Raw genomic sequence first — 26,878 nt, forward strand, 5'->3', positions numbered from 1 at the left:
CACCCGATGGATCTTTCGTCGCGCGCGGCTCCGTTTCATCGGGCGGCCGCTGAGACATATTCCCTTGTGCGGCGTCCAACGAAGTCTGCGTCTGTCAACAAACTGTGGAAAACTGATCGAGGGTGGTGGGCAGACCAGAATTCAAGCATTAAAGAGGCGCCTTTGAAATTCGATAATACGAAGGCATGCATGTGCTGGATGAGGCGCGTGTTGATAAATGGGCATCAGATTCTCCACTGATACCTCCTATCTATATGTTTCGCAGAGAAGACTTTTTTTTAAAAAAAATAGTTCTTTTGATATTGGAGGATAGATAATGATTGATAATTATCAGTTTTTCCCTTTCATTCTTGTTGTTATGGCTCTTTATAAGGGCTGCTTATATACGAACACCGGAAAAGGACCCCGTATTAACCTCTGCCGATGACCAGTTCACCAACTCCTTTCCTCCTTTTACGCGGCCACCGAAACTATATCTGGAACCCTCGCAAGTATCATTTCGTCTAACGTGATACTGCACTTCCCTTATTCAATACAATAAAATACTACCGGGCGAAGTCTCTCTGGGTGTCCCGGATCCTACCGGCCTCGACTGGATTTGAAGTCCTTCCTTTGCCTTCTTTTCGCGACCTTCATTCGGCAATATCGGGTAATATTACAAAGCCTGGTTCGGTTAGTTTTTTATATTTGGGAAGTTCCAGCTAGAATTGAATGCGATTGAATTTTATATTGGAGAGGAGCTTGAGTCGAATGTGCCCCCGGGAAACATGCTGAGAAATAGCCGAGAACCCTTCTTCATGGCGACCCTCGATCATCATGCCTTCTTCTCCCTCGGAGAGGAAGACAGCTGGCCCTCACCCTGTAGAGCTTGTAACACCGCTCCCTCCTTGTTGGCTCCTTGATCCACGCTCGCAGACTCCGATCCTAAGCCTAGCAGCTCCGTTTCCTTCTCTTTGGCCTGAGACATCTCTTTCTCGTACTTTTCCCTCCATTTGCGGATCTCGGATTCGCTTGCAATCTTCCCTTCGAGAGCGAGAGAATTACGGGCTTTGCGCCGTATCTCATTCTCCGCTTCACGGAAACCATGTTCGTGTTTGAGGAGATGACTGTCTAAGGGACGAATCAGCATATGCGGGTAGATTCGAAAAGCTCATGTGAAGCTCCGAGACGGACCTGCGCCTATCACTAGACCACAAATGGTTGCTGTAAAAAAGGCATGTTAGTGTTCTGTAAATGGCAGGCCAACATGGAAGATTCCAATGCACCTGAACTCGTTATGAACGCTTTCAGTCCCAATGTCTGTCGCCTTAAGAAAAAATGTCTAGTTCAGCGTCTCTGTGTGATATCGAAACGTACGGGTGGGAACAACTCACCTAAATGTAGGCCAGGTGTAATGCCCGATGAGACAAGCGACAGCACCGTACACTGTCCACCTCAATGCACCCTCCGAGTCATCATCAGTATCCACTGCGATCGTGCAGCACAGCCAATCGTTAGGCCCACCTGTAACCCGCCGGCCAATTGTATCTCATACTAAAGTCGCATAAGTTAGCGCTTCTTACCTCTTGTGGCTTTGGTACTAGCAGCGAGCTCTGCAAAAGCCAATGTAGCAACTGACCGCTCGTTGTGCTTGAGCTGCACGCCTCGACTTCTCCGCCGACGATGCTGATTGGGCCATTTTATGGTGCACCTTTGCCTCCTTTCCCGCTTCAATTTGGATGAAAGTTGAGAGGCTAAATAGTACGCCCTTTTGTAGGTTGGGTGCAAGTTGGAAAAAGAAACGACAAGGAGTAGCAAAATAGCAAAGACGCCGATTTGACACTATACGTACTAAGGTGCCCGACGAAGGAGGCGCGTACTAAAATATCGGCAGATGTCATCCGAAAGACGGGATCAAATTGGTCAGCCAAGTAAGCATTCGGAGGACTGACGGACTAACTATACGCCATAAATGATGATATTTATTGACCATATATCAATCGTAAATCGTTTTGGTGTGCGTGTTTTCCATTTAAACTATATGTTCCTACTGTAATCTGCACACTCATTCCTGAACATAACATCCATATGTCTCTTCGAGCCCTCACATACTCCTCTAGCGTTCTGTACAAGCCCTTTGCACTGAGGAGCGTAAGAGGTTTGGCCACTAAGGCTGCAGACGTACCGCCTTTACCGCCTTTCAACGACGAGACGGCGCACAAGTCAGTTGCGTCAACTTACCCATGTTCCCCATTTTGCATTAGCAGATGTGACTGACAAACATGTCAAACGTGCAGGAAAGTGAAGGCAGCCCAAGACAAATGGAGTTTGTCCAACATACACTCCTACGATTCTGATTGTCTTGCTGACAACTTGCTGTTAGATACTAAAAACCCCTCTCTTATATCCCCAGCCTACACTCCAACTTCGATCTGGCGCAACCGAGATGAATTCTTTTCGGGCACCGCTGCCATCGAGGACTTTCTGACAAGGAAGTGGGAAAAAGAGAAGAACTACAGATTGCGAAAGGAGCTCTTTGCTTTTAATGGGAATAAAATGTACGTATATTCGAAGGTGTATTAGGGAAAATGGTGATTGTACACCAGAGCTAATGGCTAATTCTGTGACGTTTTGGAGTAGTGCGGTCGAATTCTGGTACGAGTATTCAGAGACGGATGATCCCTCCAGTCAGTGGTACAGGACTTACGGTCTCGAACATTGGGTAGGCCCGTTCAAAATGATGCTCTATACTGCAAACGGTTTATGACAGGCGTTAACATGTGCGGCAGGTTTTTGCGGAAGATGGGCGGATGAAAAGCCGGCAGATGAGTGGGAACACTGTCAAGATCGCAAATGAGGAGAGATGGTTTAAAGATGGAGTAGACGTAAACGTAAGTTCCTTTCCTTCTGCTTTTTCCCGGCTAAGGTCTCATTATTCCATCCCGTAGGAAGGACAGATTCCCCCAGGCCACATCTCTTCTGAAAAGTGACACGCACACTTCATGAGAAATGAACTTACAAAATTGTTACACATGATCGTTGACGAAATCGATAGGCGCTGAAGCCGGATGTATATGCATAATCTACGAGACCGTCTCCTAGCCACTGTTGCAGATAGTTGCTTTCAGATGATGAACAGGCCATTCAGACACTTCTTCACCCTTTTTACCCACCGGCACCGCGGTGGACTACGGGCGGCCTGCTCCGTCTTCCGTTTGTCGGCGAAACCCTGAAGTGATAGATGATGACGCCGCTGTCATGTGCTTGGATGATTTGCCGTGCGCGCCCGTCGTTGTTGTGTTGATTTCTGCTTCAAGTTTGCCTCAGCCCTCCACCGGAACACGAGCACATCCTTTCTGCAGAACACCCGAAGACAACCGGCCTGCTACTGCTATATAACCACCGGCCACCTTTCTCATCCCACCTCCACCTCATCACCTTCCCACCATGTCCGACCCTCAGCAAGCTGCTCACAACCATGCCCTGCTCATGGAGGCAATCACAAAGGCCGCACGCAAGTACCCCAAGCCGGAGGATGTCAACTATACATACGGAACCGCTGGGTTTAGAACTCTGTGAGCTCATTCCTCGCCACCATGCCCCGCTCAAAGCTCATGCGATCCAGCGCTACCAAGCTTCCTTCAGTCGTGTTGCGAGTTGCCCTTCTTGCTGTTCTCAGGTCAAAACGGCTCGAAGGGGCTACTGTCGGTGTCATGGTCACCGCATCCCACAATCCTGAACCTGTAGGTTCACTTGAAATTGCATATGAGAAAAAGCCTGATGCGAGGGACGTAGGACAACGGTGTCAAGCTTGTGGACCCATCCGGTGAAATGCTCGACGCCACTTGGGAAGCTCACGCTACAGCACTTGCCAACTGTCCCTCTACCGAATCTCTACTTTCTACCTTTACCACTCTGGTTACCCACTTGCGTGTAGACCTTTCCCAACCGGCATCTGTCGTCTACGCCAGGGACACTCGTCCGTCAGGACCGGAGCTTATCGCTGCTTTAGAGGAGGGTTTGAAGGCGTTTGGAGAGGGAGTCAATATTTCGGACATAGGGGTAACCACTACTCCCATTTTACATTATGTTGTGAAGGCGACAAATGTTAAAGATGGAGCATATGGCAAGCCTTCTATCGAAGGATACATGGAGAAGATGTCTAGTGCTTTCAAGACGCTCATCGTGAGTCAAAGCCCTCCTTTGTGAAGCATGTATTTGCTAATATCAGAACAGGGCAATAAGACGCTCTCTCCTCTTTACGTTGACTGTGCCAACGGCGTCGGCGCCCAAGCACTCGTTCAGTTGGAAAAGCACATTGGCGATATATTCACCGTTAACCCCATCAACACCGATACCACCACTCCCGGCGCTCTCAACCACCAGTGCGGTGCCGACTTTGTCAAGACCCGCCAAGCTCTTCCTCCTTCTGTTCAAAAGGCCGGATTTTTGAGCAAACCTGGCACTCGGGCTTGCTCTTTCGATGGTGACGCCGATAGAATCGTCTATTATTACGTTGATGAGCACAAAGGGACCTTCAGGTTGTTGGATGGTGACAAGATTGCCGTGATGGTGGCAATGTTTTTGGGGGATTTGGTCAAGAAAGCCAAGTTGGGTGAAGATAATGAGCTTACTGTTGGTGTTGTTCAAACGGCTTATGCCAACGGAAGCTCTACAAAGTACCTTACTAGCGTAAGTCAACCCCTCTATGCTCTTGATTTAGCCAACACTTCTTTAGCGAAACATCCCTGTCGCATGTGTCTCCACCGGTGTCAAGCACCTCCACCATGCCGCTCAACGTTTTGACATTGGTGTCTACTTTGAAGCCAACGGCCACGGCACTGTTCTTTTCTCTCCTTCGACCATCACCACACTTCAATCTTTCCAGCCCTCCTCCCCCGATACTGCCAATGCAGTTAAGCACCTTTTGGCTTTGTATGATCTTATCAACCAAGCTGTTGGTGACGCCCTTTCAGATATGTTGCTTGTGGAGACTGTTCTTGCGCACCGAGGATGGGGAGCCATTGAATGGGATGCTGGGTATGAAGATTTGCCCAATAGACTCGTCAAGGTGGAAGTCCCTGACCGAACTATTTTTGTCGCGACGGATGCCGAGCGGAGATTGGAGAGTCCTCCAGGTTTGCAGGCAAAGATTGAGGCTGCAATGGGCAAGTATGAGATGGGTAGGTCATTTGTGAGGCCTAGTGGTACTGAGGACTGTGTGAGAGTGTATGCCGAGGCAGCGTTAAGTCCCGAGACTGATGGTTGGTTTCTGCCCTGATTTGAACCTGCAAGATACTGATGAGTGAATAGCTTTGGCTTCTACCGTCACTGACCTCGTTCGACAGGCTAGTGGGATGGTCTAGATCAGGGTCCTATGAGAGAATGGACACGAGGGGATAAAAGAAGAAAAGGAAAAGGAAGGAACTCGTGACCAATACCTCATTGGAGGCGACACTCTCCGCCATGTGTAGTACCGCCCCGGAACTTACGGTCCCACACGCCAAAATGGTGATTGATCACGATTAGTATCCTATGCATATGTTCTATAGTGTCTGATTGATTTCAAACTCCGTGTGGTGAAAACAGCTTGAGAGTTTCTAGACTGCCGACGAAGAAACAATTAGTACGAACCGCATGCCCATAATACTGCCCGCGCAGCGCGTTCAACCTCCACCGGGCGTTGCTTACCCAGACGTCATCTTCTTGTATCTGCCGTGTGTGCGGAGTTGTCCCTCTGCCCCTTTCGGACTAACGCTTGCTATGGTTAAGATGTATTCTTAAAGGCCATAAATTCCACATCTACCATCACAATATATCACTGCAACATGTCTGGGTAGGCTGCCAACTTTTTGAAATTCTAAATACAGGGCTAACGACAATATCCAGCGTACGCGAAGCCACCCACGCAGGCAGCTGGTACACCTCTTCCCGTACGTCTTTCCGCTCATCGCTCCTTCCGTATCCAGCCATATTAATCTAATACATACCATATGCTAGGCCCTGGGCTTCATAAGCAACTTAGTCAGAACCTTTCTGCAGTCAAACCTATCTCTACATTAGATTACGACCCACCCGTAAGCAATGCTAAAGCGATCATTGCGCCGCATGCGGGATATAGCTATTCGGGACCTGCCGCAGCGTGGGCTTATGCGGCTGTACCTACAGAGAAAATGTGAGTCACTCAAACTGTGAAGCCAACTGTGATGAGGGTATGGTGATGCTAATAGGAAGGGATCATTTGCCGCTAAAGTAAGAGAGTATTTTTATTGGGCCCTTCGCATCATGCCTACTTGCCGGGGGTAGCGCTTTCCAAGTTTGAAGCGTATGAGACGCCTTTAGGGGATATTCCTCTTGATACAGACAGTGATTACTCTGCAATTTTGATATGTAGTATACAGACCGCTAATGGACTCGATAGCTATCAATGAACTTCGCGATACAGGGATATTCTCTGACATGAAATCCTCTACTGACGAGGACGAACATTCGTTGGAGATGCATTTGCCCTATATTAGGTTGATCTTCCAAGGGTGGGTTGTCTTCACGGACTGTCTGAACTATGACCATCTGATCAATTTACAGGAGGGATGATCTCAAGCTTGTTCCGATCCTCGTGGGACACCCCAGTGCTTCGACCAGTGCAAAGCTCAGTGAAGCTCTTGCCAAATACTGGCAAGATGGTGAGACCTTCTTTGTGATCTCCAGCGATTTCTGCCACTGGCAAGTCATTCATCATGTCTAATCCACAGAAAACGATGGCTGATGATAAATCAGGGGGAGCAGATTCTCATGCACTCCATACTATCCAAACATCCCGCCTTTGGCCAATCCCGTGCCTCCCGTCAAATCGTCCACTTCAGCCACTCCTGGCACTCTCACCCAGCCTCCTGAGCTTGTCAAAAAGTTTTCTTCCGCCAGCTCCAATCCGGATGTGCCTATCTGGAAGTCTATCGAGTACATGGATCATGAAGGTATGGACCTTTTGCGCAAGCCTGGAGAAGATGGTGCTGTTGAGAAGTGGCATGGGTACTTGGAAAGGACCAAGGTTTGTCTGTCTATCAACAATTTTGGTCCATCATCTGAAAGACATTTTAGAATACAATTTGCGGTCGAAATCCTATTACTGTACTCCTCAATCTCGTCCAGTTTGTGTACAAAAATCAACCGGTTAAGCCCGAGTTTGTTTTTGTAAGGTATGAGCAAAGCAGTAAATGTGTGAATGGAAAGGACAGTAGCGTCAGTTATGTTAGCGGGGTCTTAAGGCTCCCTCAGTGATTCCTAGTCCATATTTGGGCGTACGAGTAGTGAGACTTTTTACTGGTGTAGGTTGGATCTGGTTGTAAAGGAAGGCGACAGACGATAAGAATAAAGTTGTAGAGCTGAAGAATTCGAATTCCCGAATGTAAATATACATGTATCCGTCTCTATCTCTCTTTCTACATATCAGGATCAACCTGCTTGTAGCCCTTCACCTGTGATACAAAGAGTCAGTGATCATTCAAACAGGCAAGTCCCAACAGCCTTTTGTCAACGACATATCGCACACTCCTTATATATCTTCCAAGCCATGTTCCTGCCTTCCAAGTGCCTCCTTTCCCCCACTTAACATGGATTCCTTGACCTACCTTGTTATCCCTGATCATCGCTGCGTACTTCTCCGCCAACACCTTGCAGTTTTGCAACTGATTAACACCCTCTCCTCGGTAGCACTTTTGGAGCTCGTCTCGGACAATACGAGCCTCCATAGCCTTGATCCATGATTCCCTAACGTGTTCTTCGCGAGCCTTGATACGCTCTGGTGACAGTTTTTATCGCGCACCAGGTGAATGTGAAGGTAATTAATTGATGTGGGACAAGGGGGACGAAGTCAGTACTGGTAGGCGCAGTAGAATCAGGGAAGACATACCCCGGTAATCGTCCATAGATGGTGTTGTGGCCATGTTGACTGACTGCTATGTGGGCTGCGGGGGGAGGAATAAGGAGCGAGGAAGTGAGATTTGGGTGTTTAACGGAGGAAATGGAGAGAAGAGATGCGGTCGCAAAGTCCAATCAACGCCTGAGCCTGACAATCCCGTGACAACGGAATCAAATCCACATGGCCAAGGCAGTACCTCCACTTTTGCCAACCTCCTCTCGCCATAACCGGCCAGTCCATCTCGACTTCTTTATACGTTTCCACAGTACTCCATAGCATTGAGTTGGTGTCAAAATCCGAGCAATTCGAGCTTCTCAAATACAATGTCCTGCTCACACGAAGCCCACGATCATGACCATGGGCATGACGGTCATTCGCACGACGTTCCTCTTGAATCATCCCCTCTTGACTCGCTCTATACTCAGATTGACCTTCCTAATGTGATGGCGCTTAATGCTGAGGGAGGAGGCGAAGCCGGAAGAAAGGTGATCAAGTGAGTAACTACTCAATACCCAACGGATATGTGCTGATTGAATGCCAAGGAGCTGGGATATGAAAGAAGATGACACGATCGTACGCATTGCTATTTGATAATTGCTGTGAAAGAAATGTTTACATTTCATGCACAGTGGCTAGAAAGCGAGATAGATGATGAGCTTATTATTAAGAGTATGTGTCATCAACTTCTTACTTGTTCGTGGAACCGATACTCTACACAGTCCCCTTCACATCTTCAGTCTCTCTCCGATCTATCACTCTCAAGTCGGGACCTGGTGGCCATACTCCAAGCGAGATGCACCTTGTGAATTTCTTCACCATCCTCATTTCCTCCAGCTAACAAAAGAGTGTAGTTTAGAGATAACCCAGGCTTGGACTTTAGTGACGCGTCATCATCTTCTCCAACCCAGTCCTTTGATGTTGTCCCAAGAAAAGAAGGCGTCGAATATCAAGTCAAGTGAGCCTTGCTTTGTGTAATGAATTCACAAAAGCTGACACTCTTCTGAAGAGCAGCCAAGTTTAACGGTCTTACTTCTCTTACAATCTTCTTCCCCGGTAATACCGCTGATGATGACGAGGAGACAACCAAAGTCTATTACATCGGTTTGAGAGGATCTTGGAAGCCGTTGCCCAATCGACCGGGCGTTATCATCTACGAGTCATCAGCCAATCCAGCTGACCATAAGGTGCCTGGTGTCAACGCTGGTGGTGCAACTCACCGACCTGGGTATTAGTCCATGGCCATATTGAATTCGAGGGTAGATCCCGATGCATTAAGTTATTATTTATTATTTAGTTGGTAAGCATAATTTTTTCACAAATCTGTATCCCATATTATTTGCAAATTGTTTTACTAACAGACGTGTAGTATTCACAGTCATGTTGAGCTGGACAAATCATATATTGCTTTCGAGCAGCACATTAGAGACACCTATGCATATCATACAAAAATTCGACAGGGGGTCAATAGTAGAATAAACAACAAGCGAAAAGGGCAGTCATAACATGAGTACCGAAATTCAGGAAAGGATCTGATGGTATTAATCTGAAAAGCCAGGGTATCAAGAGTACTCGAAGTTCTTGAGCCATACCGTGAGTGTTAAAATCGCAACTGGGTCGTTATTTCCGTCTACAATGGTTGATAGCTTGCACCCAACCTTCGGCGACAGTCTGATTATCGACTTGCAGGTAGTACGAGACCTGAACCTACTGTCAGAGATACTCCGTCTGTTTTAGAGCGAACAAACTGCTCACATCATACGCCTCAAACACAACTACATTCCTCCATTCAACCCTTGCCTCTCCCATTGCACTTAATCTCACGACATCTACCAATCCCAACTTGCCTTTATATCTTTCCGTTGCGCTATCCGCCAACACTAATAAATCATGACACAGCACTGCCATGCACATCTTATCTACCGTGGCAATATCTCTTGACATGTGCTTGCTAGGCTTACGAATCCCCTGAGGAGCTTTTATCAATGCTCCACGGGCAATGAAATTGACAGGACCTTCCCGGACCAAGACACGATGAGGCTGGACTAGGGACGAGGGGCCAACGACGGAGATATGGTCCGCCCAATGGCAGAGGCGAGAGCGAGAGTCGAGGCTACGTTTATAATCATTAACGTAGACGAGAACAATGGAAATACGCGCAAGGGCCTCGCTGACATAATCGTGGGTTCCGGCTGGTGCGGGCGGAGTGAATTTTTCGAGTTGCTCCAGCTGCGAGAGAATGTCAGCAGAAGCTAATGTAACGAAATGCGCGAGAGAGATTCACTAGCATCTTGTATCGAGTAAGGCGCTGGACCGGAAGGAGAAGGTAGCCAGTCATGTCTAGTTGAGAGTGTCTCCTGTTTGCCTTACATTTTGCCAGATATGCTTGTACGCGGGCCTTATCCTGCTTGGTGATCCCGGCGCCGCTGATCCATTGAGTGAGTTTAGTAGTCGCATTGTCACAAGTCGAGCTGTATGACGAGTACAGTTTAAACCATTCAGAAAATTCGCAGATAACTTTACAAATGTTCATCGCAGCTTCAGTGGATCGGTCGCCTTCGAGGCCGTCGCTTTGTTGGACGCTTTTAGTGGCGACAATTAGCTGAGGAAGAATGTGTTGGCTATGAAGTTTGAGAATCTCTTGAAGTCCTCTGAACATGGTCTTTCGCTCCTCAGCAGTTAGAATTGTGCCTAAAGTAACTTCTGGTGAGGCCTTGCTCCCAAAGTTGGAGGTAAGAGGTTCATAAGCGGTATGAATGTAAACATGGTCGAATTCTTGGAGGAGATTAACGTAAGTCATTTCGGAGGTTATGAATTCCTGAAGGACACGAGTACGAGCGGATGCCTTATCGGAAAACTTTTGAATGCGCTTGTTGCTCTGTGATGTAGAAGTAGATGAGTTGGGAGAGATGGTGGTAGTGTGGCTGGAGAAGAAGTCCTTGGTTCTAGGTGTATATCCGGTATCAATCCTGACCACGGAGACTAGTTGTAGGTGTTAGAAGGATCACAAAGAGATGGCAAATGGCAAGCGCACCACAGAAGAGGGTTGCGAGAAATCCGCGGAAACCCATGATTAAGGATTGAAATAGTGAAATGACGATGAGGGACCGTTAGGAGCTGTAAAGCCTGTTCAGAATGTCAATGCTATGCTGTTGAGCGTTTGGGAGTGAGTAGAGTGCAAAGATAAATTTAGACGAGAATAAGGTGATGAAATGTCAGTCAAAAGCTTTCTAGATCGGGCGGTCGTATATAAGCCGAGTTGGTGAGGAATGGGCGGAGCCTTGGCCTAATCGCAGTGCAGTGGGTACAACTGAATCATGATGTGTGTAAGCTTCCAAATAATGAATATGACAACGCGTGAGGATTGAAGGGGTAGCAAGATGTGCGATAGTGGCCGTGGTGAGAAATTTGAGTTGCTGCTGATAAAATGAACACGAGATGTGCCATCCGTCAGCCTAAAAAGCGAAACCACTGGGCGTCCGTAGTCATAATATAATAGAAAGTCGTTACGTAAAGATGGTCCTGGTCCTCCACGTCACCAGTTCTGGAATCTTCGACGCGTTTGTTGAGTAATTCGCGTCGACGAGATGATAGTCGTCGGGCGGTCGGTCGTACGGTCGGTCTCATAAACTTGTTATACTTGTTGGGACATTCTTTTCTGTTTCTTGCTTGTCCATCTGCATCGTAATTCACTACTTATCGGCCAAAATGAGGCTGCCTAGGCTGTTCTCTGTCGTGCTTGCCTGCATCGCGGGTCTTTCCGTGGTTCGCGGGCAGGAAGTCAAGACATTCAAGTACGAGGTAGGTCAACAGGTCTGCTAGATAATTCTTATACTATGGGGCTGATGTCTGAGTGGCTGCTCTATATTAGTCTGATATTACTCGTCTGAGATCTCTAGTTATCCATTCTCTCTACTCCCACAAAGATGTCTTCCTTCGGGAACTTCTTTCAAACGCCAACGATGCCCTCGAGAAACTTCGACTTACTGCACTCACCGATCGATCTGTCATGTCTGCGGGTGAAGGAAACATCACTATTGAAGTAGTATTGGACGAAGGAAGTGCCGGCAAGACTGGACAAATTATCATCAAAGATACCGGTATCGGTATGACTGAACATGAACTGGAGAAGAACTTGGGAACAATTGCAAGAAGTGGAACGAGCGAGTTTTTGAAGCGAGCTGATGCTGGGGGTGTAGATGGGAATTTGATCGGACAGTTCGGTTGGTCTCGCTTGCATATTTGCACTGTTTATGGCTGATCTCCCAATAGGTCTTGGTTTCTACAGCTGTTTCCTTGTCTCTTCCACAGTCCGCGTCTCTTCTCTTCCTCCTGCGACCAAAGAGAACCCCAATCCCGTCCAACACACTTTTGTCTCATCTTCCTCCGGGGATTCATTTGAGATTTTCCCAGACCCTCGTGGAAACACTTTGGGTCGGGGCACCGAGATTGTGCTCACAATTGAGGAGGAAGAGAAGGAGTGGTTGTCTGTTACCAAGCTCAAAGGTTTGATGTGAGTTGAAATCACTTTGCATCACTTCAGTACCGGACTGACTTGCTATAGTGAGAAGCACTCTGCCTTTTCCACTACTTTCCCCATTTATATCAAGGAAAAGAAAACATCCCAGGTTCCTATCGAATCTGAAGATGAATTTGACGACGAAGATGCGATCGTTGACGAGAACGAGCAAAAGTTCGAGACTGTTACAGAAGAGCAATGGGTCCGCGTCAATGATAAGCCTCCTATTTGGATGAGGCAAGTTTACTCCCAAAATTTCCATATCTGTCTGCTTCTGAAGCTGATGCCTATGCAGGGAGCCCAAGGAAGTTGAGGAGACCGAATACCGGGACTTCTTCACGGCTCTCGCCAAAGACCCTCAAGCTGAGACTTTGGGTTGGTCTCATTTCAAGGGTGATACTGGCGATGGTGTCTCATTCCGCGCCATAATGTACATCCCATCCCAGCTTCCCAAGGACTTTTGGCAGAAGATTACTAGTGGCATCAATAACGTTAGGTTGATGGTAAAGAGGGTCTTCATTACAGATGACTTGGGTGAAGAATTCATGCCAAGATGGCTGAGCTTCTTGAAGGTGGTCGTGGATGGTAAGTCCTGGCTGCTTTGATGAGGTCTCGTAATTTACTGACATTATATCTTGTAGCTGATGATCTTCCGTGAGCCCTATACATAGCTTACTCATTACTGTACTAATTCCTTGATAGCCTCAATGTATCCCGAGAAACCCTTCAGAACACTCGTTTCCTCTCGCAACTTCAGCGAATCCTCGTCCGAAAGGCTATCGACCTCTTCACCCGCATCGCCACCGAACAGCCCAAGAAGTACGAAGAAATCTCTCAGCTTTATGGAAACGCCTTGCGCTTGGGAGTACTGGAGAGTAAAAAGGACCATGTCAAGCTTGCCAAACTCTTGAGATTTGAGAGCACCAGGACCAACTACACGAGCTTGGAGGAGTATGTGGAGAATAGGAAAGAGGGCCAGACTCAGGTGAGAGTCCTCAAACTTCAACTTGAACACAGTCTGACTCAAAGGTTAGATCTACTATATGGCGGGTGTCGGGGAGAAGATTGATGATTTGAAGCGATCGCCATTCGTCGAGAAGCTCATTGCTCGAGGGTACGAGGTCCTGCTCTTGAACCTCCCTTCCGATGAGCCTATGATGGGTGCTTTGGGCAACTTCATGTCAGTGATCTTGTTGACTAGGTGAATTTCAAGCTTATACTTTTCGCAGGGGAATGAGGACTCAAGATGTTTCAAAGAAAGGCCTGAAGTATGGTGATGAGAATGAACACGAGGCCGAGAAGAAGGAATTGGAGGCCCAAAAAATTGCTTTTAAACCCCTTGTCGATTGGTTGAAGAAGGATCTGAAAGGTCAGATCAGTGACGGTAAGTACATGGCTTTTATCTCTCCTAGCTTTCATCACTAACAGTTTCAAAGTTGTCCTCACCAACCGGCTAGTCACCTCACCCTGTACCGTCGTCGTCGACCATATGGGCTGGTCTGCCAACATGCAGCGAATTATGGCGGCTCAGGCTGAGGCTCATGACGACCCTATGTTCCAAGTTATGAAGAACTTACCCAAGGTGCTCGAGATCAACCCGAAATCACCTCTCATTGAAGGCCTCTTGGAAAAGGTTTTAGAGTTGCCTACGACAGATGAGGAGGACGAGGATGCGTTGAAGAAGAGCGACGAAGAAGAGGAATTGACTGAAACTGTCAGGGTGTTGTTGGACACCACCCTGGTCAGGAGTGGCTTCAGTGTTGCTGACCCCACTAGGTGAGTCTGCTACACCTGGATTGCTCTAAGGCGACGCTCATCGCCTTGTTCAATATATAGCTACTTTGAGCGCGTAGAAGCCCTCCTCCGGAAGAGCCTTGGTGTATCCCTTTCTGCACAGCCTCAAGTTGATGTCCGACCTGCCCCTCCAACTGCCATGGGCCCTCTTGACGAAGATGGCGTTCCTTCTGACGACTTTGATTACGACAATGGGATGGCCCAAGAAGCCATGGGTGGAGCTGATGAATGGTTAGACTGGGCTGATATGAAGAAGCAAATGGGGCATGACGAGCTCTAAGCATCTCAACCAGCTCCGAAAAAGGTTTGTAGCATGAATTATAGCATATCTTACGAAGACGCATGAATATAAATGTTTCTTTCTCTACATTCATATTTCGTCTTGCCTTTCGCTATCAAGCTTTACCTCGCAAGACTGTCTTTGGTGAATTTTTGCACTCTTTCTTGTCCAAAAGCCCCTTTGGATTCAAAAGGCACTCAACGGGAGGCCTTACATCTGCTTGTATTGTTTTGGAAAGCCAAGCGGCACCACGATGAACTTTCGGGAACGAGTACCGGGATGGAAGACCTATTGATTCCAAAGCCGCCTATACTGTCTAAAAAGGTTGTAGAACTTGGAGATTATGCGTCGTGTTTTCCTTTTCTTCCTTCGTTAATTTTGCAATATACTTGAAAGTGGGCTCTTTAGCGTCTCCTGATGGGCTGGCATTAGCTTGTGCAAATAATGACGGTCCATCATGGCATTTACCGAGTAATCTGTAGATAAGCGATTCACTTGAAGTCACTTCCACTCCTTGTTGTTGCAAGTATCGAAGGGCTATGGGCACCTCTTCTTTGTTACATGACGACACAGCATCAGCTGCGAGATACACTTTTGGTTTGGTTCGGTATTGCAATAGATCTAAGGCGGTCTGCAGCACACAGATATGTGACTGTTGTCGCAGTCAGCACATTTGCAGGAGTACATGAAGGTGCGGTAGCTTGTTTGTCTCACCTCGATCCCTGTGAGTATGAAGCAGTTGTACTTGCTGAAATCGATTGCTTCTATGGTGTCTTCAGTCACCATGGAAAACTAGAAGAACGTAGTTGAGGACTGGAATAACTTTCACAAACTCGATGACTCACTTTGGTCTTGGCAATAACTCCTTGGTTGAGGTCCTTCCTGTCTAAAAGCGACGTAATTTCCTCTACGGTTGACCCAAGAGCTGCAATTCAAGTCGAAGAGTTAGATACTCAGTTATATGCCTCCTGTTTCGAGCCTACCCTTGGGATTTTGCTCTGTCACAAAGGTTGGAACCTCCAGTACCTGCTATGCCTTTAAGCAGCCGTCTCGATTTATAACAGTTGTTGGCAGCACCGATCTGAGGTGAACTTACCCGAGTAGCTTTGACCAACTTGCAGATAGAGGAGGTCATAGCATCAAAGCCGTAGATGGCGGACCCTTGACATAAATCGCAATCAGATATCACCATTAAAGGGCCTAGATCAGTAGGATACAACACTCACTGAAGCGCTCTTGCACATCGCAAATAAGCATCAGAGTCTTACGAGGATTAATGGCCATGATACGTAGTGGGCTGTGCTTGCTTCGATGGTTGGTGAACGGCTGAATGCTACAATATCGCTATACTTTCAGGTCTTTTAGGTGGTTCGATTCAGTATCGAGACCTTTCTGGTTTAAGATGGAGTACAGGAGTAGAATGAGGCAAACCAAAGTTGCACAAGAAGTAAGCGAAGATCAGAGGAGCGTAGAAACTATCCGCTCGGGCCCGGGCAGCTGATTGCCGGAGAGCGCACTTTGTTGGGGTGCCGACGGACTTGGGGGACTTGGGCGGGTTCGGCGAGCGCGTCAAATAATTAACAACCATGCGCTGGAGAAGCACGGTGTCATATCTCCCTTGGCCCAGCCATTCAGTCTTGGGGACTGTGTAAGGCTATGCACAATATATCAGCCATTGCTGCCACGTATGCATACTGAAGATCGCAATATACCTTTGGAGAGGTTCTCATTGCTATGGTGCCGGTACCTCCCGCCGCTATGGGTGACGTCACCCCTGGTGGAGGTGAGCTCGATTCTTCTGGATATCGACTTCTAAAAACAGATTTGTTACAGTCCAGATAATTTATTCGATAGCTTTGACTTATCGACAATGCCCCCACAGGCCAGCAGCAGCTTGCCCTCTCTAAATAGCAAGTTGAGCCTTCAAGAGTGGCTCAAAGTACTGTCTTCTAGAGGGGTGGATATGAGAGTCGCTATGGGTCTTGCCGCAAAAATGTATGATCTGACCCTTTTGTCCGGTTTAAACCAAGTATCTAGCTGATCGATGGGGTCCAGTTACAAAACACACAGTACCATAGAACTTCTTTCGAAAATGACGCCGGCCAAGGTGGCTGGCTTGATAGACGACAAGGAGACGAGGAAGGTGATCAATAATGCGATTAAAGGCCTTGCCTCAGGGGAGCCGATCAGCAAAAAGAGGGGCAGAGATAGCGACTTATTACAGCCCCTCAAGAAAGACGAAGCAGAGGAGGACACTCCTATTGACATTAGCTTCCAATTCATGACTGAACGTGAGGTAAATGTTTCCAGAGAGTTAGTCCAACGTCATTATGTCCTGACTTCGCTACAGCAACTTCAAGGCATCAGAGTCATCACAAATCGAGCGCCTGTCAAGACAGCTTGGGCCTATACAATTTGCATGAGGCTGGGATTCAGTCATTTGGAATCATTATCGTTAGCCCAGGCCTACGTGCATATAAACAGCCTCAAGCACGCCCTCATGCTGGGAAATATTTTAGGAGAGGAAGAGACGAAAGAAGCTCGAAGAGAATTGGAGGATCTTCCCGATGGTGACCAGGGCAGCTGGAATAAGAAGAGAGGTAGAAGACTAGGGAAAGATCAGGTCACAGCTACGGTTGCAGTGGGGAGTTCTCAGCCGTGGGTGGGAATTTTGGGATCCAAGTGAGTATTTCACTCCATAACAACCTTCCAATGCGGTTGCTCATCTGGGAAATTTAGGGTGTAAGTACAGATATATCGTATCGGCCATCGAAATGCTCTTCAAGCATGCTGATACTATGTACCTCAGACCAATAATAGAACGTTCAGACGGGACATGTCGCGCAATACAGAAAGGGGTATCGGTCCGACCGAGTCAGGTAGGAGACTTCTTTGATAATATCAGAATCAGTACTGATTGTTTGCAGGCATATTTGTATATCAGGAAAAACTTCAAGGACCACACACCTCATGTCATGGGCGCATTCAAGTTAATAGCTGACTCGTATGAGCCAGAAGAATTAAATCGTATTGGAGTGCATATGTATGTAAGTAACGATTTCATGAATTGATGGTTAGCGAGGATTATACACATGCTGACTGTATTTTGAGAATGAATTCAAACCAGATGTTGTGGAGTGGGGTCAGAGGGGGGCGTTAGAGCTGGACAATGTATTGGAGTTTATCAAGGATGGCGAGAACAACGTCAAAGAGCGAGATAATCAAGGATCTTCCGTTGCGAATCCAGCCGTGTCTTCCACGGCTCTTGTTCTTAGCCCAATAGGTGCAACTCAACAACTACCGCAAGAGGCATCTGACGATGAACCAGCTAGTAAAAAGCCAAGACGAGATATGACAGTGGAAGAATACGAGGCAATGCTCGATGCGGAGTATCTGCAGGGAGATCTTCCGGACTTTTAAAATACATGTAACAACAACTTTTCATTTGTCTTGGTTGTTGAATTATTAATAGTTATGTTCCCCAGTTGTATGGAAATCTCCTATCGACTTTTGTGACATACAGTATAGTAATGCTGGCATAAAGCATGCCTCAACAAAGTCCATGACACTGTCATTATCATCGTGAAACAAAGGTCTTGTTGGGCGGTGGTCATTCGTTCAAACGATTCCATATTTTCCCTTGTGAATGCTTTTAGCGATCTACAAAGCGTCAGTGCCATTATAGTAGGCGCCCATTGCATCTATTGGTATTCTAGGATTTATTGTATGGAGTTTTTAAGCAAACAATAAAATTGTGTAAGCAGGATGACGAGGACATGTAATGTTATAATGGGTATCACCGGGCCGGAAATGGCTGAGAGGAGAGTTATCCAACCCTATAACACACGCCGCTTAACCGTATCTCGATTTTTGGTATCACTAGCTTACAGAAAGACACAGGGTTGTCCAGCCGCCCTCGAGTCCATCCATGACAGCTCTGGCCAGTTCAACCTCGAACCGACCATATCAAAGCCCCAATGATTCCGGTCCAATATTTAAATGTGGCCCACCATTCTTCTCTCCTCTTTCGTTTGATCCTGATTATGCATACATTCAGACGCTATGCGCAGTAAGCAGAGATAGTACACAGACAAACAGAAATGAAAGAAGAGCAACCGAGATACTGAATCGAATCGCCATCATGCGTGAGGCGCGGGCGATCGCATGACCCCGCCCCGTCGCAGTAGTAGCTAGATAAAAATGCCGGAATCCAGAACCGGAGAGGGAAGAGTTACAACGTCATGAGTAGTTTGTTGCCGGTAAAAAATCAGTTTTCCAACAGATGTTTCGTTTTACCAATAACTGATTGATTTATAGCTTATCATTGCAACAAGTAAGTTAAGAAGGGCGACATAGGCATGTTTGCTTTCGATTGATTTGGTTATTGGCGGACTTTTGAAAAAAGGGAAGTTTCATCTGGTCAATAGTCTGTCAAAAAGAAAAATTTAAAATGCCCTCACTGAGAATCGAACTCAGAGCTGAGGATTACGAGCTGACCGAAGAGCCAAATTCATATGAGACCTTCGTGTTACCACTACACCATGAGGGCTTTTATAGTTTTCTCGGTGCTCTACTTTCTTGTATTTTGAGAGTTAGATACAATTCAGGTTCTTCGTTGCTTATAGTATCACTTCTTCATTCTTCCACAAATAGACTCTTCGTATCATAGACAAATAGTGCAAGTTGAAAAGAAGAGATTGAAGCTATCAACATATCACTGTACATGCCGGAAATGAAAAGCAATATCAATGAATCTATTCAACATCAGTGGTTATTCCTCATCATTACTATCTTCTTCCTCATCTTGGGCAGGCTTCTTGGCATTAGCTTCGACCCACTCTCTCGCCCTTGTTTTCGCCTTGTCCTGACCAGCCGCATCGCCTATTCTCTGTTCGATAGTCAACCACTTCTTGAACAGGAACCTGCGCTATCATTAACATCCAATCTTCAATATCGTGGGGGGATACTTACTTGGCTTTCTTGCTAGTCAACTTTTGCTCAAGAGCTCTGTCCATCAAGCCTCTCACACCTTGGATATCTCCCACTTTAGCAACTTGATCGATATAGACACCCCAGAGATCGAGACGTTTGGGGAATCTGTCAACAAGCCCTTCGAAAAGAGTCTTGCCTCGCTCTGCGTCACCTTGCTTGAATTCGAGGAGAGCCATTTTTTCGATGGTCTCGACATCTGCAAGCAATTAAGTTCCCAATTTCTTTCGAAAAAAAAATCACTCACGCTTAGACTTGTCGAGCGACTTCATGCTCCTTGGTAAAAGTGCTCGAGCCGCTTCTACATCACCTTTGTTGAGGTAGAATTCAGCAAAACGAGTCCAGGATTCAGGGTAGGCAGAGAACTTCTTGACAATCTTCTTGAAGAGTTCCTCAAGCGCCTATACATGGTTAACTAGGGTACATAGAAGATTATGATAAGATATGCTACTCACTTCATCCTTTCCGGCTACTTGCAAAGCCTCAGCATATCGCATGTACACCGTCCGTTTATCGTTATATTGAGCCGCCTCTTCGAATACCTTCTCAGTTGCAGACACGGTCCCGAAAGCGATCTCCAAATTGATCAGGGCCATCCAAACATTCAGTTTCTCCTCTTCTTCTCGGTACGAGATTTTCTCCAAAGCTTGCCTGCCAATTTTCCTTGCTTTCTCAATCTCATGAAGCTGAAGGTGGAAAGACATGTACTGAATCCAGAGGAAGGAGGAATTGGGGGAAGCAAGGAGAGCACGCTCATATTCTCCTGTGGATGAAGGCCTAGAAGAAGGAGCGGTAGCAGTAAGGTCAACAGCTTTTGATTTGCCCTTGGATTTGGCAGGAGCAACAGCCTCTTCATCAGAATCAGACTCATCGTCTGATTCAGGGGCAGCAGCGGGAGCTTCACCGGTCCAATCGAAACCGGCACCAAGGTTCAAAGCAGTTTTAGGAGCGGGCTTAAAGTTCTGGGGGGCGTTATCTTCTTCGTCGGACGTTGCCTCTTCTTCTCCTCCATCAATTTCCAGTGCCTCCTCATCCTCATGTTCCTGTCCTTCTCCCGATTCTCCGGCGTCACTTTCCATCTCTTGATCCCCTTCATTGAACCGCTCATCATTCTCTTCGTCGACCTCATCATCTTCGTCTTCGCTCTTCTCTCCACCTTCGAACTCTTCACCAAAATAGCTCGCCTTGATGCCGAACGAGATCTTTCCCTTCTCCGTATCAATAGAGACAATCTTAGCCTTCACCTGATCACCCTCTCTGAAGCCCTTGAGGGCCTGTGCAACATCCGCCTTCCTGTTGTCTGTGATTTCACTCTTATGGCACAATCCACTAACGTTTGAACCTTCGATCTTTAAAAACATCCCATAAGCTTCGACCTTCCTTACAACAGCAACGACTTTTTGACCCTCTTCAAAATCGGAAAGAGAAAGCAAAGCGGTCTTCTTCGCAGATTTTGAAGGGTTTTTACGGAGGGTCATCTCGATAGAGTTGGATCCGGGATTGATGGAAAGAATCTTGCCAGAGACGAGTTGGTTGATTTCGAAACGAGATTTCCAATCCTTGACATACTGTTTAAATCGTTAGTACAACATTTTGAAATACAGCAGTATTAGCTTACTTCATCAAAGAGTTCCTTGATCATGATTCTCGCGGTAACATTCCTTCCCAAAGAAACAAAGACTCCGTGTCCAGCAATGTTCTTGACCAAACCTCTAACGCTCTCACCTTCTTTTAAGTCATCCACGGTGTTGATTTCCCTGTCAACTACGTTTTCCTTGCCTTGCACTCGAGAAAGACGTGTAGAGAGGTCAATGGCGCGCTTAGACCTATTGACATCAAGCACATAACACTTGACCTCTTCGCCAACTGTGAGAGGGCCATGGCCGGCGGCGAGGGCGAGGTCGTCAGAGGAGTCGCAGGGGTGGACACGGCCACGAAGGTTGTTGGGAAGCTGGACCATGTATCCCTGAGAAGTTTGTTCTTGAACGGTTCCGGTGATGATCTGCCCAACTTCAATTGCATCAATAGCCTTGACATGCGCCGAAATACCAGACGGAGCTTTGTCCTCCTTCTTCGCCTTCTCCTTCTTCGCAGTAATAGTCTTCTTGATGTTAACAATGATCAAACCAGAGACGGGATTCTTGGACACGACAACCAAGTCATCAATCTTCTCCCCTTCCTTGAGACTTCTTCGGAGCTCCTCAATGCCTGTATGCCTCTGGTTACTCAAGTTGCTTAAACTCAACAATGCAGTCAAACCGTTGCCATCAAGCTTCACGACGACTTGCTCAGTGTGAACTTGAGAGACGGTACCAGAGACGGCCTCGCCAACCTCAAGCTTCTCAGCAGCAGTTGCGGGTGCAGTAGGAGCAGCTTGCTTGGCAGAGACAACAATCCGAGAAGCAGAGGCGTCCACGGTGATGACACGGACGGTGAGGGGCTTGCCAATGTAGAACGCCTCAGAAAGATTTTTGATGTGAGTTTGACTACAGAAAAAATATCAGCATTTGTAGTTTGAATGTACAAGGTAGACGTACCTGCACTCTGAATGGGGCATGAAGGCCTTCAAACCAGCGAACAACTCTACAATGACACCCTTATCGACGATTTTCAACACGGATCCAAGGGTTACTTCTCCAACCTTCAGATCTTCAAAGCCCTGAGGGACTGCCAAATCTGACTCGAGGAAGGTCTTTTTCAAAGTTAAGACAACTCTGTTCCTGGTGGGCTCGAGGTAGAGAACACGAGCCTTGACAGAACCTTCTGGCTTAAACCTTTTTTGGGGGTGTTTCAATCTGATGTCGGCGTAATGAGTGGGGTGAACGATACCATCGACATTGCCATGGACGTTGACGAACAACATCTTATCGGTTAATCGACGAATAGTACCCTTCAATTGCTGACCGACCTTGAGCTCGTCGACTTGCATGAAAAGTTGAGAAAGGACAGATTGTTCAAATGAGAGGAGAAGCACACCATCCATGGGAGAGTGACCAATGACACGAGCTCGGTGCAGGGTACCGGCTTTGAATTGAGGGGTGGCGTTAGAAAGCACAGGGATACGCTCATCGGCCAAGTGGCTGATATGGACAAAGCCTTCCAAACCATCCTGAGTCCTGACCATGACACCCCAGTCATTTAAAACCCTAGTGACCTTAACGCTTTGATACACTTTACCGATGGGGATAGCGAGTTCGAGAGGAGTATTGTCGCCCTCTTGGGTAGGGCTGGTAAAGTTCAAGACATGAGGAAGGGCTGAAAGAGCGAAAGAATGGGGATTGGCGGCGAGATTATCATATATGACTCGAGCGCGGATCTTCTTACCGATCTTGTACTTGTTCTCAATGTCATCTTCTCCAAGAGGAAGATGAGCAAGGTCGATAGTACCGTCGAAGAAACCAGCAACTTTGACATTCAAACCAGAAGGAACCACCGCGGTGATCAAAGCATTTACTGAGTGGCCAGGAACGATAGAACCGACAGTGGACACTTCGCTGATCTGTGAACGAGTGATATCTTGCTGGTTCAAGGAAAGGTGGGCAACACGGCCTCCAGCCGCAATAGAAGAGATGGTGGCGGGAAGGAGTTGACCGGGGATGAGGGCCTGGGCGGGGACAAATTTGGCCACTTCGTCTTTAGAAACGAAACCTTCAACGGAAGATCCGCCCTGAGTATTCAAGCCAACACCCACTATCCATCCCTTGTCTTCCTCAGATTTAACTTCACCTACCAGGAAGTAGCCGGTCTCGAGATCCTTTTTAGCAACCTCTGAGTTGACTTTTTCAGGGATGAGAGTCAATTCCACACGAGAAGCGAGTTTGGTGGTCTCCGTGATAGGGTATTGAGAGATGAATGACTGACTAGCGGTCGGGTAAAGAGTAAGAACCTTTGCATGGACATATTGTCCAGGAACAAACAGCTGAGCAAGGTCGGGTGCGGAAGACTCGTCGTCGGATTCTTCTTCACCTTCGTCCACAGCCATGGCTTCTTCGGCAGTGAGAAGCTGGGTTAACGTGTTAGAGATCTCGGTGATAGGTACGTGAGCGAGAAGGTTATTGGGAAGGGAAAGAATAAGATGGAGAGGCAAAATAGTGTGGACACGAGCGAGGACGTGAGTGCCAGGGACTAATCGCTAAGTGTTCGTCAGTGACTTATATCTACGAAGCTTTTTGAGAAAAAGAATGAACCTTGTAATTGAGGATCTCGACACCTGCACAAGGTCAGCATACCATACTACAGAAGAACGCCACGAAATACTCACGAATATTGTCCTTATCCCGCTCCTCCTTCTTCTTCGCATCTTCGTTCTTCTTCAACCTCTTGGCTTGTCTGTCGCTCATCTGCCTTTTTCTCTTCTCGCCCTTGGAAGCCTGGTGCTTGGCCTCATTTTCAGCTTCTCTTCTTCCTTCTTCTCTGACTTGTTTGAATTCGAACGCTGTCAAACTGGAACCGCCGCCTCGAGGAAAGTCGGTCTCATCGTTTTGGAGAGTCGATGTGAAGGCTGGGGCTGGTCTGGGAGCTGTTGATGAGCTCTCGTTTTGCGTCTTTTTGGAGGATTTATCTTTGGATACTTGAGAGTCCTTCTTCTGTGCCATTTTGAAGGAAGGCGGAAGTATACTTTTGGAAGAGGAGTTGTATAGAGAGCGCCGAAATACATCTGTGTAGGAAGTGGTCTTGAAATTCTGCCAGGCACGATCCCTAAATGGGGGGTTGCAATAAACTACATTACATTGTCCAACGCGACGCGAACCGCAGGATCATCAGGAGGCAACGACGAACAATTAACCCAAAATCAATCTCAACCAGTCTGTAATATCCGTCCTGAGCAACCAGATTATTGACTTGTGAGAAGCTTAGATCCATACTCATCTACCTAAATCCTGGAAATGTCTTCAACAGGTGCCCACCCAGAATCAAACATAAGCTATACCACGCCCACGAAGAGAGCAGTCTTTACCTCGTCTGCTGAAGCCGGTCCCAGTCGGCCTCGGCCATCCGGAGCTTCACCTGCATATGTTAGTAATCAGGAATGAGACGGGTGCATATGCTGATTATTACACTAAGAGCTCCAGGAGGCATTCTCTGTACGGCATTGAAGATCGTGTTATCCTCGAGCAAGTCGATTAAATATCTACGTTCTGACAGTGCTGATCTGCGTACGTAGCCTTGGATCTCGCATCTGGAAAGTTGGATTTTCGGGCGAGCCAGAACCCCGAGCTGTATTTTTCTCTCAAGACCCAGATGACAAACATTCGGCAACTGAAGCTTGGGACCTCGATATGGAATCAGTCCATGGCATACATGGCAGTCGGTCAGAAGGAGGTAGGTTGATCGGTGTTAGAATTGTACAAAAACTGAGAGAGACATTTATCAAGTAAGCTTTCTCTATTTGCATGATTATTGTTCTCACTGAATCCATCCGATAGACATTTATTGGCCGATTCCAAACAACGTAAAGTGGTTATAGCGGAGAATACATTCCTCCCCACGTATATCAAAGAATACATTGCCCACACCCTCTTCGACAATCTTCGGGTCCCATCTGTCGCATTTACACCTTCGAGTCTTTTGGCGCTTGCCGCTTGTGGTCGTATAACTGGGCTCGTTGTCGACGTAGGGTGGTTAGAGACTACTATCACACCTGTAAATACAAGTGCCAGTGCGTTGTGTGATCGTTGCTGACCGAGCTCAGGTCTATAGTTCGCGGCCGCTTTTCCCCTTATCACGGTCAACCCCTCTGGCAGGGCGGCGTTTACACACACGATTGAGGTCCCTGCTTTCTCGTCACGCAATCTACATTGCCCCTCCCAAATTACTTGGTGATTTATCCAGAGAGAAGAGACGGGGGATACCACTAGACCTTTTGACAGATACACTGGTCGAGAAGGTTGTTACGGAGGGCCTGCTAGTTGGTGGTGTATTTACGGAACCAGAAAGGGATGCGGATATGGAGAGGGAGGTAGAATCCAACGATTATACGCAGACTAGTGTACCCGGAGGGAAAAGGAACCTTGAAAGCCCTCGGCTGATAGATTCCTTAGAATCACGTTTCGCCTCAAGTTCTTCATCCAAGGATATGACCTTCCCTATACACACTGTCGAAGGCTCATCTCAAATGGGGTATGGCACAATTATAGTGCCTGGTTGGATCCGAGAGCGAGCAGCAGAGGTATTGTTCGAAGATGATGAGGAAAATGAGGGAGAGTCTATTGTCACTGTTCTGTTGAACACCGTCCTAAAGGTGAGACTTGCTTGCGAAATTCGATGTAAGCAGCACTAACTGCTGTGCTATTTACAGTTACCAATTGACCTTCGTCCAAGTATTCTATCCAGCATACTGATAACGGGTGGCTCTGCGTCTCTTCCGGGATTCATTCCTCGACTTAGGATATCCCTTCTTCAATCTCTGCTGCCCCCTTCACAATCTTCCGATGATACTCCAGTACCGCCATCACCTCTCAACACCCCGGCGAGCCGAAAGGAACAAGCATTGTTGTGGAAAAAACGTATACGGGAGCCTTACAGGGAGCTGTATGGCTTAGTAGATAAGGTGGCTATCTTGAACGACCCAGCCCCAGTCGACGGGGAGGTTGATGGTGGGAAAGGCGGGAAAGCTCCGAGATGGGTCCCAGGACTGATGACTTGGGTTGGAGGATCGTTAGCAGGGTGAGTCGCTTCTGAGAGGTAGTGGCGAAAAAAAATGTAAGATTAACCAAACCGTGCAGAGTGTTGAGGACAGGCGGTCCTGAGCTTACCCGTGAAAATTATGACACTCTCCTATCGACGTCCCTCGCCCGAGGAGACGCATATAGGCAAGAGCTGGAAGAGGCGTATCACGATGTAGCAGCGAGCATCGGAATAAATGTGGAGGAACTGAAAGCAGGGGAGGCTGTGAGAGATGGGAGAGGGCTTGGAAGAAGAAGGGGATGGAAAGACGGCAAAGGCGTTGTGGGTGACTGGAGCAGAGCTGTCAAGGCTGGCTGATACATAGGTTCGGAAAAAGAGTTGCTGTAAGTATCTAATATGCAAATTACCGGTCATACCGAGGATCAACGTCGGCGTACTAAGTAAAATCAGCACGGATTGACTTCAACTATAACTAACGCTTCGTACATCTTATTTAGCGACTTGTTGAGCCAAAGAATATTGACTGCTGCCCCATAAATGCGGACTGGAGATGTTGTGTGGTGCTTTATTTATCGGAGTTATGAGATCGATCGGAGTCATGATGACGACTCCGATGGGTTGTTCTGAAATGACGGGATGGCGAGCGAGGTTTGTCAAGATCCAAGGCTCCAAAATGGCTATGCATCAAGCATCACGCAGAAACGCAACCGAAGTTGGATGACGACATATTTGGCAAGAGATTGACTGACTGCAACCAAGTCCCCCGCGACCCGAT

At 47.3% G+C, this 26,878-nt stretch overlaps 12 protein-coding genes and 1 non-coding gene across 13 annotated transcripts; 7 read left to right on the forward strand and 6 right to left on the reverse strand.

Annotated features, from left to right (window-relative positions):
- Positions 1-201: 201 nt before the first annotated feature.
- CNE01110 (hypothetical protein) lies at positions 202-1,828 on the reverse strand. Its single transcript, XM_024657171.1, has 6 exons — positions 1,619-1,828; positions 1,504-1,533; positions 1,374-1,444; positions 1,266-1,306; positions 1,174-1,203; positions 202-1,110 (listed from the first exon to the last, which is right to left on the reverse strand). The coding sequence occupies exons 1-6, from the start codon at positions 1,676-1,678 to the stop codon at positions 815-817; spliced, it is 528 nt and encodes a 175-aa protein (XP_024512868.1). The 5' UTR covers positions 1,679-1,828; the 3' UTR covers positions 202-814.
- A 152-nt stretch (positions 1,829-1,980) lies between these two features.
- CNE01120 (conserved hypothetical protein) lies at positions 1,981-3,073 on the forward strand. Its single transcript, XM_024657172.1, has 6 exons — positions 1,981-2,201; positions 2,277-2,305; positions 2,363-2,537; positions 2,620-2,701; positions 2,769-2,870; positions 2,928-3,073. The coding sequence occupies exons 1-6, from the start codon at positions 2,068-2,070 to the stop codon at positions 2,967-2,969; spliced, it is 564 nt and encodes a 187-aa protein (XP_024512992.1). The 5' UTR covers positions 1,981-2,067; the 3' UTR covers positions 2,970-3,073.
- A 240-nt stretch (positions 3,074-3,313) lies between these two features.
- CNE01130 (phosphoacetylglucosamine mutase, putative) lies at positions 3,314-5,533 on the forward strand. Its single transcript, XM_570701.2, has 6 exons — positions 3,314-3,554; positions 3,605-3,722; positions 3,775-4,164; positions 4,216-4,671; positions 4,718-5,243; positions 5,293-5,533. Exons 1-6 carry the CDS (start codon positions 3,427-3,429, stop codon positions 5,343-5,345), a joined length of 1,671 nt encoding a protein of 556 aa, XP_570701.1. The 5' UTR covers positions 3,314-3,426; the 3' UTR covers positions 5,346-5,533.
- Positions 5,534-5,750: 217 nt separating this feature from the next.
- CNE01140 (conserved hypothetical protein) lies at positions 5,751-7,407 on the forward strand. The gene is made up of 8 exons (XM_570702.2): positions 5,751-5,815; positions 5,869-5,912; positions 5,980-6,154; positions 6,233-6,345; positions 6,401-6,512; positions 6,565-6,702; positions 6,757-7,027; positions 7,078-7,407. The coding sequence occupies exons 1-8, from the start codon at positions 5,808-5,810 to the stop codon at positions 7,255-7,257; spliced, it is 1,041 nt and encodes a 346-aa protein (XP_570702.1). The 5' UTR covers positions 5,751-5,807; the 3' UTR covers positions 7,258-7,407.
- CNE01150 (NADH-ubiquinone oxidoreductase 12 kda subunit, mitochondrial precursor, putative) lies at positions 7,371-8,009 on the reverse strand. The gene is made up of 3 exons (XM_570703.2): positions 7,889-8,009; positions 7,608-7,777; positions 7,371-7,454 (listed from the first exon to the last, which is right to left on the reverse strand). The coding sequence occupies exons 1-3, from the start codon at positions 7,920-7,922 to the stop codon at positions 7,419-7,421; spliced, it is 240 nt and encodes a 79-aa protein (XP_570703.1). The 5' UTR covers positions 7,923-8,009; the 3' UTR covers positions 7,371-7,418.
- A 143-nt stretch (positions 8,010-8,152) lies between these two features.
- Positions 8,153-9,355, forward strand: CNE01160 (conserved hypothetical protein). The gene is made up of 7 exons (XM_024657173.1): positions 8,153-8,390; positions 8,440-8,470; positions 8,527-8,566; positions 8,617-8,699; positions 8,749-8,852; positions 8,904-9,194; positions 9,264-9,355. Exons 1-6 carry the CDS (start codon positions 8,221-8,223, stop codon positions 9,127-9,129), a joined length of 654 nt encoding a protein of 217 aa, XP_024512993.1. The 5' UTR covers positions 8,153-8,220; the 3' UTR covers positions 9,130-9,194; positions 9,264-9,355.
- CNE01165 (hypothetical protein) lies at positions 9,331-11,331 on the reverse strand. The gene is made up of 4 exons (XM_024658513.1): positions 10,929-11,331; positions 10,179-10,876; positions 9,650-10,123; positions 9,331-9,595 (listed from the first exon to the last, which is right to left on the reverse strand). Exons 1-4 carry the CDS (start codon positions 10,963-10,965, stop codon positions 9,515-9,517), a joined length of 1,290 nt encoding a protein of 429 aa, XP_024514364.1. The 5' UTR covers positions 10,966-11,331; the 3' UTR covers positions 9,331-9,514.
- A 202-nt stretch (positions 11,332-11,533) lies between these two features.
- Positions 11,534-14,562, forward strand: CNE01170 (cation-transporting ATPase, putative). The gene is made up of 11 exons (XM_571124.2): positions 11,534-11,695; positions 11,766-12,117; positions 12,167-12,407; positions 12,459-12,650; positions 12,709-12,998; positions 13,055-13,067; positions 13,116-13,398; positions 13,448-13,593; positions 13,643-13,797; positions 13,850-14,189; positions 14,250-14,562. The coding sequence occupies exons 1-11, from the start codon at positions 11,603-11,605 to the stop codon at positions 14,485-14,487; spliced, it is 2,343 nt and encodes a 780-aa protein (XP_571124.1). The 5' UTR covers positions 11,534-11,602; the 3' UTR covers positions 14,488-14,562.
- Positions 11,744-15,921, reverse strand: CNE01180 (conserved hypothetical protein). Its single transcript, XM_024657174.1, has 8 exons — positions 15,714-15,921; positions 15,584-15,648; positions 15,471-15,513; positions 15,333-15,412; positions 15,202-15,279; positions 14,956-15,139; positions 13,840-14,901; positions 11,744-13,775 (listed from the first exon to the last, which is right to left on the reverse strand). The coding sequence occupies exons 1-7, from the start codon at positions 15,769-15,771 to the stop codon at positions 14,804-14,806; spliced, it is 606 nt and encodes a 201-aa protein (XP_024512815.1). The 5' UTR covers positions 15,772-15,921; the 3' UTR covers positions 11,744-13,775; positions 13,840-14,803.
- Positions 15,922-16,325: 404 nt separating this feature from the next.
- CNE01185 (hypothetical protein) lies at positions 16,326-18,261 on the forward strand. The gene is made up of 7 exons (XM_024658514.1): positions 16,326-16,482; positions 16,543-16,783; positions 16,838-17,169; positions 17,227-17,229; positions 17,297-17,366; positions 17,415-17,534; positions 17,599-18,261. The coding sequence occupies exons 1-7, from the start codon at positions 16,358-16,360 to the stop codon at positions 17,905-17,907; spliced, it is 1,200 nt and encodes a 399-aa protein (XP_024514365.1). The 5' UTR covers positions 16,326-16,357; the 3' UTR covers positions 17,908-18,261.
- Positions 18,262-18,938: 677 nt separating this feature from the next.
- On the reverse strand, positions 18,939-19,036 carry CNE01190. The gene has a single exon. It is a non-coding gene; the product is annotated as a tRNA-Met (tRNA).
- Positions 19,037-19,165: 129 nt separating this feature from the next.
- Positions 19,166-24,110, reverse strand: CNE01200 (rRNA processing-related protein, putative). The gene is made up of 8 exons (XM_570705.2): positions 23,738-24,110; positions 23,664-23,686; positions 22,014-23,608; positions 21,095-21,962; positions 19,932-21,044; positions 19,724-19,877; positions 19,459-19,675; positions 19,166-19,409 (listed from the first exon to the last, which is right to left on the reverse strand). The coding sequence occupies exons 1-8, from the start codon at positions 24,069-24,071 to the stop codon at positions 19,259-19,261; spliced, it is 4,455 nt and encodes a 1,484-aa protein (XP_570705.1). The 5' UTR covers positions 24,072-24,110; the 3' UTR covers positions 19,166-19,258.
- Positions 24,111-24,278: 168 nt separating this feature from the next.
- CNE01210 (hypothetical protein) lies at positions 24,279-26,517 on the forward strand. The gene is made up of 7 exons (XM_024657175.1): positions 24,279-24,491; positions 24,541-24,590; positions 24,641-24,850; positions 24,903-25,119; positions 25,169-25,717; positions 25,775-26,142; positions 26,202-26,517. The coding sequence occupies exons 1-7, from the start codon at positions 24,363-24,365 to the stop codon at positions 26,458-26,460; spliced, it is 1,782 nt and encodes a 593-aa protein (XP_024512816.1). The 5' UTR covers positions 24,279-24,362; the 3' UTR covers positions 26,461-26,517.
- Positions 26,518-26,878: the final 361 nt, after the last annotated feature.

The sequence above is a fragment of the Cryptococcus neoformans genome (genome assembly GCF_000091045.1).
Source record: "Cryptococcus neoformans var. neoformans JEC21 chromosome 5 sequence".
NCBI lineage: Eukaryota > Fungi > Basidiomycota > Tremellomycetes > Tremellales > Cryptococcaceae > Cryptococcus > Cryptococcus deneoformans.

Coding starts and splice junctions, on each gene's coding strand:
- CNE01170 (XM_571124.2), top strand. CDS start 11,603: ATGAGGCTGCCTAGGCTGTTCTCTGTCGTGCTTGCCTGCATCGCGGGT. Junction 11,696..11,765: donor TCAAGACATTCAAGTACGAG/GTAGGTCAACAG, acceptor GCTCTATATTAG/TCTGATATTACTCGTCTGAG. Junction 12,118..12,166: donor GAATTTGATCGGACAGTTCG/GTTGGTCTCGCT, acceptor ATCTCCCAATAG/GTCTTGGTTTCTACAGCTGT.
- CNE01210 (XM_024657175.1), top strand. CDS start 24,363: ATGTCTTCAACAGGTGCCCACCCAGAATCAAACATAAGCTATACCACG. Junction 25,718..25,774: donor TGTTGAACACCGTCCTAAAG/GTGAGACTTGCT, acceptor TGCTATTTACAG/TTACCAATTGACCTTCGTCC. Junction 26,143..26,201: donor GTTGGAGGATCGTTAGCAGG/GTGAGTCGCTTC, acceptor CAAACCGTGCAG/AGTGTTGAGGACAGGCGGTC.
- CNE01180 (XM_024657174.1), bottom strand. CDS start 15,771: ATGGCCATTAATCCTCGTAAGACTCTGATGCTTATTTGCGATGTGCAA. Junction 15,140..15,201: donor TCATACTCACAGGGATCGAG/GTGAGACAAACA, acceptor CTGCGACAACAG/TCACATATCTGTGTGCTGCA. Junction 14,902..14,955: donor GCTTATCTACAGATTACTCG/GTAAATGCCATG, acceptor CCAGCCCATCAG/GAGACGCTAAAGAGCCCACT.
- CNE01165 (XM_024658513.1), bottom strand. CDS start 10,965: ATGGGTTTCCGCGGATTTCTCGCAACCCTCTTCTGTG. Junction 10,877..10,928: donor TCTCGCAACCCTCTTCTGTG/GTGCGCTTGCCA, acceptor ACCTACAACTAG/TCTCCGTGGTCAGGATTGAT. Junction 9,596..9,649: donor TTGTGTTTGAGGCGTATGAT/GTGAGCAGTTTG, acceptor CAGTAGGTTCAG/GTCTCGTACTACCTGCAAGT.
- CNE01140 (XM_570702.2), top strand. Junction 5,913..5,979: donor CAGCTGGTACACCTCTTCCC/GTACGTCTTTCC, acceptor ACCATATGCTAG/GCCCTGGGCTTCATAAGCAA. Junction 6,346..6,400: donor TATTCCTCTTGATACAGACA/GTGATTACTCTG, acceptor TGGACTCGATAG/CTATCAATGAACTTCGCGAT.
- CNE01110 (XM_024657171.1), bottom strand. CDS start 1,678: ATGGCCCAATCAGCATCGTCGGCGGAGAAGTCGAGGCGTGCAGCTCAA. Junction 1,445..1,503: donor AATTGGCCGGCGGGTTACAG/GTGGGCCTAACG, acceptor GATGACTCGGAG/GGTGCATTGAGGTGGACAGT. Junction 1,111..1,173: donor TGGTCTAGTGATAGGCGCAG/GTCCGTCTCGGA, acceptor TTCGTCCCTTAG/ACAGTCATCTCCTCAAACAC.
- CNE01150 (XM_570703.2), bottom strand. CDS start 7,922: ATGGCCACAACACCATCTATGGACGATTACCGGG. Junction 7,778..7,888: donor ATCTATGGACGATTACCGGG/GTATGTCTTCCC, acceptor AACTGTCACCAG/AGCGTATCAAGGCTCGCGAA. Junction 7,455..7,607: donor CGATGATCAGGGATAACAAG/GTAGGTCAAGGA, acceptor TTTGTATCACAG/GTGAAGGGCTACAAGCAGGT.
- CNE01185 (XM_024658514.1), top strand. CDS start 16,358: ATGCCCCCACAGGCCAGCAGCAGCTTGCCCTCTCTAAATAGCAAGTTG. Junction 16,784..16,837: donor AATTCATGACTGAACGTGAG/GTAAATGTTTCC, acceptor ACTTCGCTACAG/CAACTTCAAGGCATCAGAGT. Junction 17,535..17,598: donor GTATTGGAGTGCATATGTAT/GTAAGTAACGAT, acceptor CTGTATTTTGAG/AATGAATTCAAACCAGATGT.
- CNE01200 (XM_570705.2), bottom strand. CDS start 24,071: ATGGCACAGAAGAAGGACTCTCAAGTATCCAAAGATAAATCCTCCAAA. Junction 19,878..19,931: donor AAGTAGCCGGAAAGGATGAA/GTGAGTAGCATA, acceptor AACCATGTATAG/GCGCTTGAGGAACTCTTCAA. Junction 19,676..19,723: donor GTCGCTCGACAAGTCTAAGC/GTGAGTGATTTT, acceptor AATTGCTTGCAG/ATGTCGAGACCATCGAAAAA.
- CNE01130 (XM_570701.2), top strand. CDS start 3,427: ATGTCCGACCCTCAGCAAGCTGCTCACAACCATGCCCTGCTCATGGAG. Junction 4,672..4,717: donor CTACAAAGTACCTTACTAGC/GTAAGTCAACCC, acceptor ACACTTCTTTAG/CGAAACATCCCTGTCGCATG. Junction 5,244..5,292: donor GTTAAGTCCCGAGACTGATG/GTTGGTTTCTGC, acceptor ATGAGTGAATAG/CTTTGGCTTCTACCGTCACT.
- CNE01160 (XM_024657173.1), top strand. CDS start 8,221: ATGTCCTGCTCACACGAAGCCCACGATCATGACCATGGGCATGACGGT. Junction 8,391..8,439: donor GCCGGAAGAAAGGTGATCAA/GTGAGTAACTAC, acceptor TTGAATGCCAAG/GAGCTGGGATATGAAAGAAG. Junction 8,567..8,616: donor TGATGAGCTTATTATTAAGA/GTATGTGTCATC, acceptor TACTCTACACAG/TCCCCTTCACATCTTCAGTC.
- CNE01120 (XM_024657172.1), top strand. CDS start 2,068: ATGTCTCTTCGAGCCCTCACATACTCCTCTAGCGTTCTGTACAAGCCC. Junction 2,202..2,276: donor AACGACGAGACGGCGCACAA/GTCAGTTGCGTC, acceptor TCAAACGTGCAG/GAAAGTGAAGGCAGCCCAAG. Junction 2,871..2,927: donor AAGATGGAGTAGACGTAAAC/GTAAGTTCCTTT, acceptor TCCATCCCGTAG/GAAGGACAGATTCCCCCAGG.